At 43.4% G+C, this 13,129-nt stretch overlaps 1 protein-coding gene across 7 annotated transcripts in view; it reads right to left on the bottom strand.

Annotated features, from left to right (window-relative positions):
* COL26A1 (collagen type XXVI alpha 1 chain) overlaps positions 1 to 13,129 on the bottom strand; it is a 442,136-nt gene that overhangs the window by 17,926 nt on the left and 411,081 nt on the right. For 6 of the 7 annotated variants that reach the window (XM_019511439.1, XM_019511441.1, XM_019511442.1 and 3 more), the window contains 3 exons: positions 9,011 to 9,073; positions 4,872 to 4,916; positions 492 to 536 (listed from right to left, as the gene is read on the bottom strand). In XM_019511439.1, coding sequence (XP_019366984.1) covers positions 492 to 536; positions 4,872 to 4,916; positions 9,011 to 9,073 — 153 coding nt within the window. The remainder of the gene's footprint in view (positions 1 to 491; positions 537 to 4,871; positions 4,917 to 9,010; positions 9,074 to 13,129) is intronic. The other variant, XM_019511443.1, reaches the window with a different exon arrangement.

Raw genomic sequence — 13,129 nt, 5'->3', positions numbered from 1 at the left:
CCCCCCCCCCCCAGAACAAGGCATCGGTCTAAATCCAGAGCCAACACTGGTAAGGGCACATAATGCATCAAAGAAGGGGTTGCGTAGATACAGCGTGCAGGCTTTTTAGGCTGAAGGGGTTCAGGCTTCGACTCAAGATTTCCAGCTCATCTGCTGCCTTCCTGTGTGACCTGGGGTATGCTACTTAATCATCTCGTGCCTCAGCTTGCCACCTTTAAATGGGGTTAATGCTTCCCTGTCTCACAAGGCAGCATTTTATTAAAACAAGTAGCCATGAGTATCAAATGCTGTTAAGGTACCTAGATCAAGCCAGGAAAAGATTTGCCTAGAGTTTGAACATCCCAGTGCTCAGGTATTTGCTTCCCAGTTTGATTGTCTACCTTTGTAATTTTGGAGTAGTCTCTCCCCTAGAATACAGAACAAGGATAAAACCTAGCTCCCAAGGGAGTGGGCTTTTCAGCAATAAAATATTAAATGAAATGTTCTCTTACATCAGCTCCTTTGTCTCCTTCGTCACCTTTCTTTCCTGGTTCGCCCTAAGAGGAGACAGATAAACACAGTTCCTTGTGAAGGAGGGAAGAATAAGTCAAAATATAAATCTTTCCCTCCAAACAATGCACCATCAGCAGAATAAAATGAAGTCCTGACTATTTAATGTTGCAGTATCTGAAGGTTTTAGAGTGAGAGCTAAATACAGGCCTGGTGTAAGCTGAAGCAAGTTCAACAGGACCTGTGTATATATCCCTGCCAGACTTATTCCAGAGTGACCTGATCTGAACGATGTTTGCACTGTACCGAAATGCTGAATGACTATTGTGTTCTGGGACCTTGACCAAAACCATATGCATCTCCTGAGACTCGTTCAGTGAGCAACATTTTACAGGAAAATACTGAAATACAAACATCCCCAAACACATTCTGGGTGCATCCTGACACATGTGCAGTGCATATGCCGTTTGTGGCACCTCAAAGCAGTTTGAGGTACCACGAACTGCACACGGCCCACATGCACCCATTTGCCACACTGAAAATTAGCAGCTCAGTGATTTTTTCTGACATGGGGAGATCCTGGTGTCAAAAAAAAAATAAGCAGCAGCACAGCACATGACGTAGCAGTGTGCACTGCCAGAAAGGGAGCCTGGCCAACCAGAGCCCAGTTCTGGCTGCTGGCCAGGCTCCAAGCTGCTGGCTCAACACCACTGCTGTCCCAGAAGGCCCCCAGGCACGGCTGCTGGGGACAGCACAGTTGATGGTCCCAGTCTCCCCTAACCCACCCAGGTCACTTTGCTGCATGCTTGAGTGTGCATACAGGGGCATGTTTGGGTCAAATAGCAGCCACACAAATACATGCCACTGCTATTTGTCCATGGGACATGCTTCCCTGCATGTGCACGCTTGTCAGATATGCCCTCTGAGTCTAAGCTTTCTCTTCCAATAATAATCCATATCCACTATTCAGGACTCCCATTCATTAGCCACATCACCCTCAACCTCTGTACAAGATGCACTTTAGTGAAGAAAAACTTCTTAATTGTGCAATTTGTTATGACATTCCCTTGCTGCCCACTCAGCTCATCAGGAAGTGTTTGCATTTCCCAAGCAGAAGATGGCACAGAGAGATTAAACCATAAGTAAAATAAAGAGCAAGGAAGAGGACCAGGAACTGCTGAATAAGGTAGCTGGGAGTAGGTCTTGGCTCATACTGGGCATCACAGAAACAGTTTCAATAGGACTGTGAATGAACCAGATGGGAAAAAGGAGAGGGGAAGGGTCAGCTATGGTGAGGTAGATAGATGAATCAACAAGATAAAGAACCATTCTCAGGTCAAACAAGAGCTCTCCTGCCACTTCTGTCCCAAGCACCTGAACACAACTTGTCCAATTCACTTTCCTTCTACCTCTGACTCCAGCATTTTTTCATTTTTGACCATGATGTATCCTGGGAGAGGATATTCAAAAGAGATCCTCGACCTGACTAGAAGTGGGTAATCGCAGAAAGAGTGGGAGAAACCCCATTCTTAAAAGTACTGCAGACCATGGAGGATTGAAGTGTTCAGAGGAGCTCTTGAGGGTTTTTTTCAGTTGCTTATTCACACCAAAACTCTGGCCAAGGAAGCCAGTATTCACCATGCACAGGCCAGCAAACAGGGGAGTTTGCATGGGGGAGACTTGGATAAAACCTGAGCAGAGGGTCTGTGTCTGGTGGTGGGATGCCTGGCTGGGCTGGGTGAGTGCCTGCCTGGTTTGTGCATGGTGAACCAGGCTCTGTTTTGGTAGACATTTACACTGAGCAGGGAGGAGCTCTCGGTTGCAGAGCCCAGCAGCTGATCAAAGGTGAACAAGGAGGTGGGACTTGCCCAAGCAGAACAGCCAAGGCAGCCAGAAACCCCAACAACCCAATATAAAAGCCAGCAAACAGGGGATTTGTGTGGGAGTTCAGAGCAACATTGTCGGGGGGGGTTGCCCTTAATTTGGCTGCTCTTCATTTAAAAAATATTATTATGGTTACTGCTATTATTGTTGTTATTGTTAGTAATCATCCTCATGTCTTCTTCTTTGGCTTTAGAGCTTAGTTTTTAAATTTTTAATTTGTTTAGGCACTGATCAGGAAAGACGTAGGTAAGCAGAAGGCCAGCCTATTTATTCAAGTTTCCTAGTCCACAGGGAAGGCCAGAACAAACACAATGAAATAAAAGGGATGCAGGCAGAAGTCCAGCAGCAGGGTGGGATCACCCAGTTTATTGCACCAAGTGCCTTGGGGAAGATTTCTTATCTGTGCACCTAGCAAGAAGCTCTTGGCTTTTAGAGGGTGGCTGAATTGGAGTAGCAGAGGAAGGCAGAGAGGGTCATAAAGCAGGCTTACATTGAGTAATCCCACCTCCCTGTAGCAGCCCACAGGCAGCTGGGAGGAGTGACAGTCTTAGGGTAGGAGGACATCAAGCTAGGAAGCAGGGGAACAATCCTTTACATAGGACCTATCCTCCAGCAGATATCATGGTATCCTCTTGAATCAAGGTTACTTCTCCAAACTTCTTGACATTATAAAAGACTGCTTTCTGGAGCAATTAGTCCTGAAACCTACAAGAAGAAAGACCATTCTTAACCTAGTCCTAAGTAGTGCACAGGATTTGATGCAAAGGGTAATTGCTACTGGACCATTCTGCAATAGTGACCACAATGCAATTGGGTTTGACTTCCATGTAGGAGAGTTGACAAGAAGAAAATCTACCACAGTAACTTTTAATTTTAAAAAGGAAACTATACCAAAATGAGGAAGCTAGTTAGACAGAAGTTTAAAAGGGCCCCTAAGGAGGTGAAGAATTCGCAAGCAGTATGGGAACTGCTTAAGAACATCATATTGGAGGCACAGAGCAAATGCACACTGTAAATAAAAAAAAAGGAAGCAGACTGAAAAAATGCCCAAAACCAGCATGGTTCAGTGGTAAAGTTGCAGAGGCAATAAATAGAGAAAAGTCTTTCCAAAGATGGAAGTTAAATTCAAATGAGGAAAATAGAAAAGCACAAACTCTGGCAAAGCAAATGTAAAACCATACTAAGACAAGCTAAGAAAGAATCTGAGGAGAAACTTTACTAGAGACATAAAAGCTAATGCTAGAGGCTGCATGTGGGGGAGGAACAGGGGAGAAACGCCGGTTAGACCCTGTTCACTCTCCTTTTCGGTATCTAGGAAGGAAGAAATTTTACACATTGTTAGATTGGTACTGACTGTATAGGACTGTATGGACAATTGTGCATTGTATAGGATGGTTTGGATAGGCATGAACCTGCCTCAGGTAGGGGGGTTGATGACCTCTGGAGGTCCTTTCTAGACCTATTTCTCTTTGATTTCTATGATTAGTCCCTGCCACTGTAACACAGGATACAGAGAAAGATGGACCTGTACATGACCCAGTAAATGGAAGTTCTTATGTTTTTTAATAAGAGACTTATTGTTGAGGTCAAATAGGACTTCTAGTGTAGGAAGGAAACTCTATTTCTGTCCACATAGACTTGTTAGGAGAGGGTAGCAGTAGGGGTGTACTGAATTGGCATTTTCCCTGAGCTGTACTGACATGGTGCTGCTCCCTCCCTATCACCACTCTCTAATGCTCTCTGCTGCCTCTTCATCCCCTCTCCAATCAGTGCTCCCCATCTGTGGCCTCTTCTGGGAAACCAGGAAAATGTTATGTACCTTGCCAAGTCCCTTCTTATCCAGTGGACTCTGTGTCCCTTGGTACCCTACACCAGGGTGTAAGTTAGCAGAAGCCAGGAAGGTAGAACTACAAACTCGATATTTGTGTTGTGTACTCTGGGTCCTGCTCCTTGAGTGACTTTCCTGGAGACTACCACAATACAAATAACAAGAACAGACTTTACAGCAAAAGGGAGGCGATATGTCAGATCTATCTTCTGAAACGCAGTGTTTCATTTACACTATATTTTGTTCTTATCTTCTGCTACTAGTTTCTCAGGGGAAAAAAATCCATGGCTGGTACAGCCTCTCTCTCTGCTGGACTGCTATACCCTCTCCTAGAACCAGCATAGAGACTGAGAAGGTTTATTAGATCATCAACCCTACTTCCAGGGTAGTTTTTATATTCTATCAGACATTTCTTATCATCTACTTGGATATGTAGTATAGCACTGAAATGCAGCCTTTCTTTTACACAATACAATAAAAAGGTGAGGCTTTTGTGTGGCTTTTCTGAGAGGGAGACTTCTGACCTGGATGTTGTATCAGAGCCCCAGCAGAACTTCTTGCCTAATAGCTATTCACTATTTAAGAGGCTGGATGTACTATATAAGCCCCCTTTTTCCACCCCCAAACCTTCTGTCTGCCTCTCTTGCACATACCCACATACAACACTTACAGGAAATCCCTTAATGCCCCTCTCTCCAGTCAGACCTGCTTGTCCCTGTTGGAAATAAAGTAAGTGTCATTATGAGATACTTTTCCTTTTGACAAGAATAAAATGTAATTTTACCAGACCAATTAAAATGGTTTCACTAGAACTTTAAGATCATGATAAGACCATTCCAAATTGCTTCTCTACTCGTTCCACATTAAGGGGTAAGGTAATATATTTCTTTAAAAAAGAAGAGATACTGCGTTAAATTTATATTCAGAACTTAGTGACCTCTGCTGTCAAACTAGATTCTGAAGAAAAGGTAACATCTGACTATGGCTCAATTATCCCCTATGGAAGAAACAATGACTATGGATTTCTATGGGAGTTTCTTGGATCCTTCACTGAGCGAATCAGGCCTGTAGACAAGCATAAGAAAACAGCAATTCGTCTAGCTAAGGGGCAGTTTGTACATCAAGGTTTTCTTTACACTTACATAGAAAACATGGATCTCTCTCACTTTTCTTTTGCTGTGGCTGTCATTAACTGCATAATCCATGAACTTTGTCTATATGATGTTAACCTTAAATTTACATCCATCAAATCCAAACCTGAAACATGCAGTTCCCCCTAGTGGCTAATGTCATAAGCAGCACCGACTTTAGTAGCCAAGGACTTAATATATCCTTAACCAAGCACATGTTCTTTCTGTTTCTCACTATGAAAAGCATGCCTAATATCCAGAAATTCAAAATTTAGAGCCTACTACAGGTGATCAAAGGTGTTGTACCTGCCATCTTCTATAAAAATCTTATTTTCTTCTGCCAGTATACTCTATAAATGTTTACTATCCCATTCATGCAGAAGCATAGCTAGTCAAAAAGATACACGTTGTTGTGTGGGCAGTTTTGACATTTCAATTAGTTTTCATTCTGATGGAAAAACTGAAATATTAAAACATCTATTAAATAGGAAATCTGAAAAATTTTGATCCAGAAGGCTTTTGCTCACATTGAAACTATATGTAATATTTTAAAAAAAAGTAAAATGTCATAACAATATCAAAATGTTTTTGTTTCATTTCACTGAAACAAAACCAGAAAGTCAAAACAATGCATTTAGGTTCTTTCCAGCTGAAAGTTTTACTAAAATGTCATGATCCCACAAAACTTTTCAATTGCAACAAAAGTGTAATTTCCATCACATTTTTAGTCTAACTGTAATGGGTGATATTCTTAGCACACAGTTAATCATAGAATTAAGCCTTCAAGAATACTGTCAAGAGCAGTTACAGAAGAGCTTTTATCAATCCCCTGGATGGAAAGTTCAATAGTTTGTCACAGCAGAGAACTCTATTTTTAAATTTAAAAAGACCTTCACTGACAACTGAAACAAACATCCAACAGAAATAAGACTCATTCAGTAACTAGAGATGAAATGTATTAGCAAGCACTTAGTCTGTTTCTGTCATGTCTCTATCATACTTGTGTCTGTTATAGTAGCCAATTGCCCATCAAGAATGATGGGGGTAGGGCGGGGGGGGGAGGGGATGGAGTGCCGCCACCTAATGCCCCATGCTGCCACTTTTCTGCCTCTTGCAGGGAGCGGGGTGGGGGACCCGAGGCCAATGCTGGTGGACCCGGGCCCCCACCCCGTCTGGTCCTCGGCGCGGCTTCAGAATCATGGCGGTGCTCCCCCACGCTTGGAGCACTCTGATTGGCTGTTTCCGTCAGCCAATCAAGAGCACGAATAAAACATTGCAAATGGTCAGACAGACGCAGGCTTCTGTAATGTTACAATTAGATAGTAGTGTGCACTGTTACAGTAAACAAGTCAATACTGGATTGGCCCTGGAGCAGCTGGAATTAATTACATAAAAACTGATCACCATTACAAATGGGTTCTCTCTTGCAGAGGGATACAAGTGGTCTCTCTATATTCGAGGAGGAATGCTCTTTCAGACTCTTTCAACATCCTTCAAACAGAGCCCTCGTCTCTGTCTCTCTACCATGATCAAGTTATTTCAGACAACAGCGTCTTCCTGGGCTATGGCAAAGAGCTTTATATGATCAAGTTTCTGGGCGGCTACCAAGTTGGTGTACAATCTGGGAACATTCAGGTTAATCCTGTCCCTACCTATACTCCTGTGCAGACTCCAGGTTCATCCAGAGTTAATCAAACTGCATTTGGAAAATATCTTTCAAAGGCCTCCTAGACAATCAGTCTGTCTCTTAGCTTGAAAAAGTGGTCAGAAGGCAAAGATGGGAGTCAAGTCAAGTCAGTCCTGAGGCTGCTGTGACCATTGGGGCAACTTAGATACTGTAATAACCCTCCTAGATTAATTGAGTTGCTTTGCATCATTGCTGATTCTTCTGGCAGAGTGACCTGGTGGCACCCATCTCCTCTCCAGGTATGGATGGCCACTGGCTCCCAAGGAGCTCATCTGCCCTTTGACAGATCTTGTTTTTGGTCCTGCTGGGTGTCCACACACCCTCCTCACCCAGGATAGACCAGGTAAGGGAGCCGGTTTGATTGCCAATAATCTAACCACGGAACAAGCTGTACTGGTTTACATGGTACCAGATAGCAGACCGAGAGAGGGGCCTAGCCTGACATAGTAGGATGGGAGAGAGATGCATTAATAGGGAGTGCAGAGGGAGAAAGTCAGCTTCATCTGCTCATTCATTGGTGGTGAGCTCCATATCAACCTAAATCCATAATACAGATAAAAAGTCTTCTTAAAGAAAGGTTTTCATTTTCACAGCACTGAGGAAGACTGTGGCCTACCTGCTTCCATTCTCCCTGTACACCATTTTGATTGAGCAAAAACTCTTTTTGAAGCTGTTCTTTCTTTCTAGAACCTACTGTGAAATCTTGCATTATTCTGTCCCAGTTACATATTACAAATCACATTATTGGCAAGATCTTCTCAGCAAGAGCCACCTGTACTTGACAGCCCAAGTGCAGCTCTCCAAAGGTTTCATCCCATGTCTCCTCATATAAGGAGTTCCATAGATCATCAGTTGGTACCGTTAGTGCAAGACAATCCTGAGGATTTTTGGAGGTTTGGGTTAGCAGAAGCATCCAGAAGTTCACATTCTAGTCTGAACCTCCACGGTCTGTTAGGACAATAGGCTGGATGAGAATATGTTCTCGCATTGGGTTGGATTTTTTTCTCTGTACTTTCTAGTTTTTACCAGCTTGGAAATAACTCTAAAATAGCCCATCCTGTTGTATTTCCAAGTTCTTGGCAAAAACATCAAGAGGTACATGTTTATTTTAAATAAAAATATTTTAAGAACATTATCAGATCTTGAGCAATGGCTTCTGTGCAGGACAAAGCTGGATCTATCTGGACACATCTACTGATGTGCCTGCATAAACTCTGGCGCAGTTCGCACTGGAGTCAGTTGCTTCCCGGGACTGCATCAATTCAAGCCAGGGCAGAGCAGCCTCGGGCTGGCAGGGGGCCTGTGGATCTGTCCCAGGCTTCAGGTGGCAGCGTCAGGCAGCAGAGGGGCTGACTGGGGCACGAGGGTGCAGAGCTAGGTGGCAGGCAGTGCAGAGCTAGGTGGCAGGCAGCCCCTGCACTATAGCACCCCTGTGCCCCAGCCAGCCCTGGTCACAGTCTACACATGTGTTTGAGTGCACATTACTCCACTGTGAGACAGTACTTGCCTCAGACACTACTATCCTACAGCAGAATTAATTAATTTACTAATATGGGTGCACATGTAGACTGTGACGCTTTACTGAGGAGTTAATTAGTCAACTGAGCAGTAAAGCACATGTGTAGATGTGCCCTTGGACAAGTTTTTTTTTTTTCTATTTGCCATCTAACAACAAAGGAAACTCCACTGGAAAGTCAGGTGCCCAAGAGCTATTAGAGGTTTTCTTTCTTGAATGTAAAAATCTATTCCTAACAGCTGGTGAATTCAGCTATGCTGAATTTTTCTGGGGTGAGTCAAACTGAGTCAGTAACATACCCCACTCCTTGTGTCATTGCCTCTTGTCACAATTCTTATAGAGCATTCAGAACTTTTATGCACCTAAACCAAGATGACTGTAGCTTCACTGAAGTAGATATGCACTGCCTGAGTTGGTCCAGAACTTGTTGAGAATAGTGATGACAGAGTTTATGATATGATAATATTTTAACTTACTCTCTCTCCTCTGTCTCCTTTGGAACCTTTGGGCCCAGGCTGTCCAGGAGGGCCTGGCACCCCCTATAAAATAGAGAAGAGATTCAGAACAAGGAGAAATTATTTTCCATTACTCATTTTATAGGCAACTTCACTGATGAATGATGACTGAAAGTCTTGGATAGCCACCTTTATAATTGTTAACGGTGGTGGACTAGATTCCCTGCTGGGGCAGTCACTTATGCTTGAACAGTGTAAGTCTTGAACCGAACTATATTTTGCATGAGGGTAAAATAACTTTCCAAGGGGAAGGTGGGGTCATCTACAAGATCGCTGAGTACAGAAATATAGGGAATTTCCACAATAATAGTTTAAACATTCCTCTTTGACACCATCTCTTGTACAGGCCCACATATGCTCCATAAGGCCTTAAAAACAACAAAAAAGTGTAGTCCAATTTGTTTATAAATGAAAAATGCAGACACTGTTGAAAGTAGATATGCCTGGTGGGTATGCACAATGGGAGCCAACTGACACGTCTGTTAGTGGAAGAACCTGTTAAAGGCCCTTTATTTAGATTTTTCCTTAATACCCGGCAGAGATCCATGGACCCTGCAGATGGCTCTCTGCAGGCCCTGTACATGGGAACATCATGACAGTTTAGGGAGCAATGTGAGTGGACCAAGGGGCCAGCATCACTGGACTCTCCTTGTTCTCAACCAGGTCCTGAAATTGATAAATGGAGACTTTAGTTAGCCCAGGAAATATGCAGTATGTTCCCTTTATTGCTAATTTTAAAACTTGCAAACCCTATTTTTTGCTCATGCAGTTCAAAGCCTCACTGCTGCACATAAAACTTTCTGAGATGCTACCTCCCCTTCTAGCTCCAAGTTTGCTGAATGTCCAAAGAAAAGGGAAGAACCAGATTGTCAATAGGCACCACAAATTTATGTTACTTTTTGTGTTTCCCCTTGTATTTTGAGGCTTCCTATATGTACCAAGTGGATATTTCACCCTGTGATTGACTGTGTGCTTTGGTTTTTTTGGCCACTCAGTTTGAGACTTCCTAATATACAGCCTGATTTTTAGAAAGTGCTAACCACCCCCAACCTCTAATATTTGAATTTCCTTGAGGTCTTAGTTTATGGATCCCAAACTTCCATTAATTTCTGAAAATCTTGGCCTCCGAAGGATCCTACAACACATTTGTTTAATATCTGCAGCACCCCGTGAAAGCTTGGCAAAGCCTATGCCTAAGCATCTCAGTGGGATGGTCAGAGTAAGCACACATGCCGCAGAGTTAATTGGATTGTGCAAAGGAAACCATTTGGATGATTCACTCACCCAAATAAACAATTTTCAAATTAAGCCCAATGTTCACTAATAATTTTGCTCCCCAGGTTGAATAAATCTATAAAGCAGTCACCAGTGGAAAGAGGGTCACTGTTTCAAGACTTACACTAACTGAACTCCTTTACAGATATCGATTCAAATCTTAAATTAACCACTGCGTGAAACCACTGTTACAAACAAGATAGGAAGAGAAGAATATTTTCTGTTTATACTATCTGTGTCTCTGTGCGTCTCAGCTCTCTATAACCATGAGTGTGATACAGTAAACTACCCTTACATTCTTGCAAACAGGGGAACCTAAAGATCCTTGGACTCTGAATAGATGAATGCATTCCCCAGTGCTACTTACATATGCTTTGTATATGTTTCATCACTGTAAATTATACCAGGATCAGGAACTGAGAGATGTGGCTATTGCTGGGTGTCGCTACTAGACAGTAGGGGTGTGCGAAATGGGCCCTATTTGATTTTTATTTGGATTTGGCCCGAATCGGGGACAGTGATTCGATTCTTTGATTTGGATCACTGTCCCCAGTTCAATTCGGCCGGATCCGTATCTGAAGATTTGATGCTGATTCGGAGAATCAGCGATTCAGATATAGACACAGCTTTAAATGTTTTTTCTACATACCTTGAGGTACCAGGTGCGGCTCATGAATGCTGCAATGCTGAGGCGGATGGAGCATCCCACAGGAGCGCAGGGCCCCCTGTATGCTCAGCGATGAACCCAGAAGTGGACTGTACGATCAGCTGCAGGGGGCCCCCAAGTGCCCCCCCAGACCCAGGAGGCACCATTCGCCGAGCCAGGGGAGTGCGGGGGTGGGGAGCCCAGTGCGCTCCCCAGAGGACCCAGAAGGGGACCAGAAGTGCTTCCGGTCCACTTCCAGGTCTGCTGCCAAGCGCACTGGGGAGCCCCCTCCCTGTGCTCCTGTGAGGCACTCCATCCACTCCAGCATCGCAGCATTGATAAGCTTCCTGGTACCTTGAGGTATGTAGAAAAAACATTAAAGCTGTGTCTATGTCCGAATCTTTCCGAATCTCTCAGAATTGATTCGGAGGGTTCTGATTTGATTCGGAGAAATTAAAAGGTCCTCTGATTTAATTTGGATTCAGAGATTCGGCCACTGAATCGGGCCAAATCTCCACCAACTTGAATCAGCGACTGAAGCTTCACACAGCCCTACTACACAGCATGGGAGCTGTTCACTGTTACCAAGTAGCAACATTGGGAAGGACACACAGGTGATGTCTAAGTCAGTGTAACTTTATACAAGCAGAGTTTTACCCCTCTCCTTTTGGGGGCAATTCTCCGCTGCATAACATTACCTAGCATAGGGGTTTACATCTCCTTTTTTCTACTTATTTAAATACCAGCATAAATATTTCATCAGTCCAGGACCTTGGCTAGTTATTTTTCTGCACAAAGTACAAGATAACTAAGAACATAGCCCTGTTTGTGTAGCTCAGCTCTATCTTGTGAAGGCGTACTATAGCAACGCGGGTGTGTACTAGTGAGTTACTTCATAACTGTTGTGATGTGCACACCTGGCCTGGGCTGAAGCCACTCACCCTCTAAAGTAAAGCATGCTGGGTGGCACTCAGCAGTGACTCTCAAGGCTTGTCTGTATAGGGGCATTTATGAAAATTAATCCAAATTAGCTTTTAATGTGGATTAGTGTAGCATATCCTGCAATGTAAGAAGCCAGGAAATAACAGCTTCTATTTGTTATGCCCTTATAAATTACCTCACAGTTAATCATGTTAAATTATGTCTGTCATTTTGCAGCCAAATTTCCCAAGGTGTTTAATGTCCATCTGGAGTTCCTCATGGACCTGCACAGCATTCACTAATTGAAACAGTTTTGCATCACTGGCAACATTTCACCAGCTTGCTCTCCATACCTTCTTCCAAGTGATCAATAAATACCCAAAATTCCATTTACCCAATTCCTTGAAATTCTAAACTCTTCTTTATCACAGTCTGGATTATGGCCCACATTATAGATGATTTACCCTGCATCTCCCTCAATTTTCCTAATTTGCTGCTATCCTTTTATTCATGTTTTATATCCTTGAAACATTTTGGATTAGAGGCTGAACTTTCCTTTATGCAATGCCACTCCAAATACACGTATCTTTGGATTCCCTAGCACTAATCAGCCACTACTTTGAGCAGCCAACCAGTCATCATGACCAAGGGCCTTGTTACCCATTCATTTTAGGTACCTTCTGGAGCTCTTAACCTCTGGATTGTCCAGGCATTAAGACCTTAAACTGGTTTTAAGCACTCATTTAGGCAGCTCAAAGTTACACTACTCCAGTTTAGGTTTATCTCTGATCCATGTTACCCAGCTCATGTTAGGGTCTTGTTACACAGTGTACTTGAGCTGCTCAAATGGTGATTGGTGTTAGTGTTAGCTCAAGTTTACAGCAGTCAAACCTTCTCTGACTGTCCCCCATCTGTACAGTTGTAATTTGCTACTAGGGGGTTAGTAAGCAGGGGCCTGACTAGGAGCTACAGCTATGAGTTTCCACTAAAGGGCTGGTGAGCCAAGACAGGTTGCTATCCCTGCTCTAGGTAGCAGTGTGCAAGAGATGGGTTGCAGGGCAAGAAGGGGAGCAGGTGCAGGAGAGTTAATGTGATAGGCATGGGTAATGAAATCGGAGGTAGAAAGGAAATAGGGGTGAGGGAAGAGTGGTAAAATGAAGGAGGTCAGCCACTGAAGGATAAAATAAAAGGAAGTAAAAATAAAGAATTTAAAAAGAAATAAAGTAAACTAAGGAAGG

This window comes from Gavialis gangeticus, unplaced genomic scaffold, assembly GCF_001723915.1.
Source record: "Gavialis gangeticus isolate Ggan-Ray unplaced genomic scaffold, GavGan_comp1, whole genome shotgun sequence".
NCBI classification, from domain to species: Eukaryota; Metazoa; Chordata; order Crocodylia; family Gavialidae; genus Gavialis; species Gavialis gangeticus.
The sequence above is the reverse complement of the archived record's forward strand: the minus strand, read 5'-3'. Positions and strand labels throughout refer to the sequence as shown.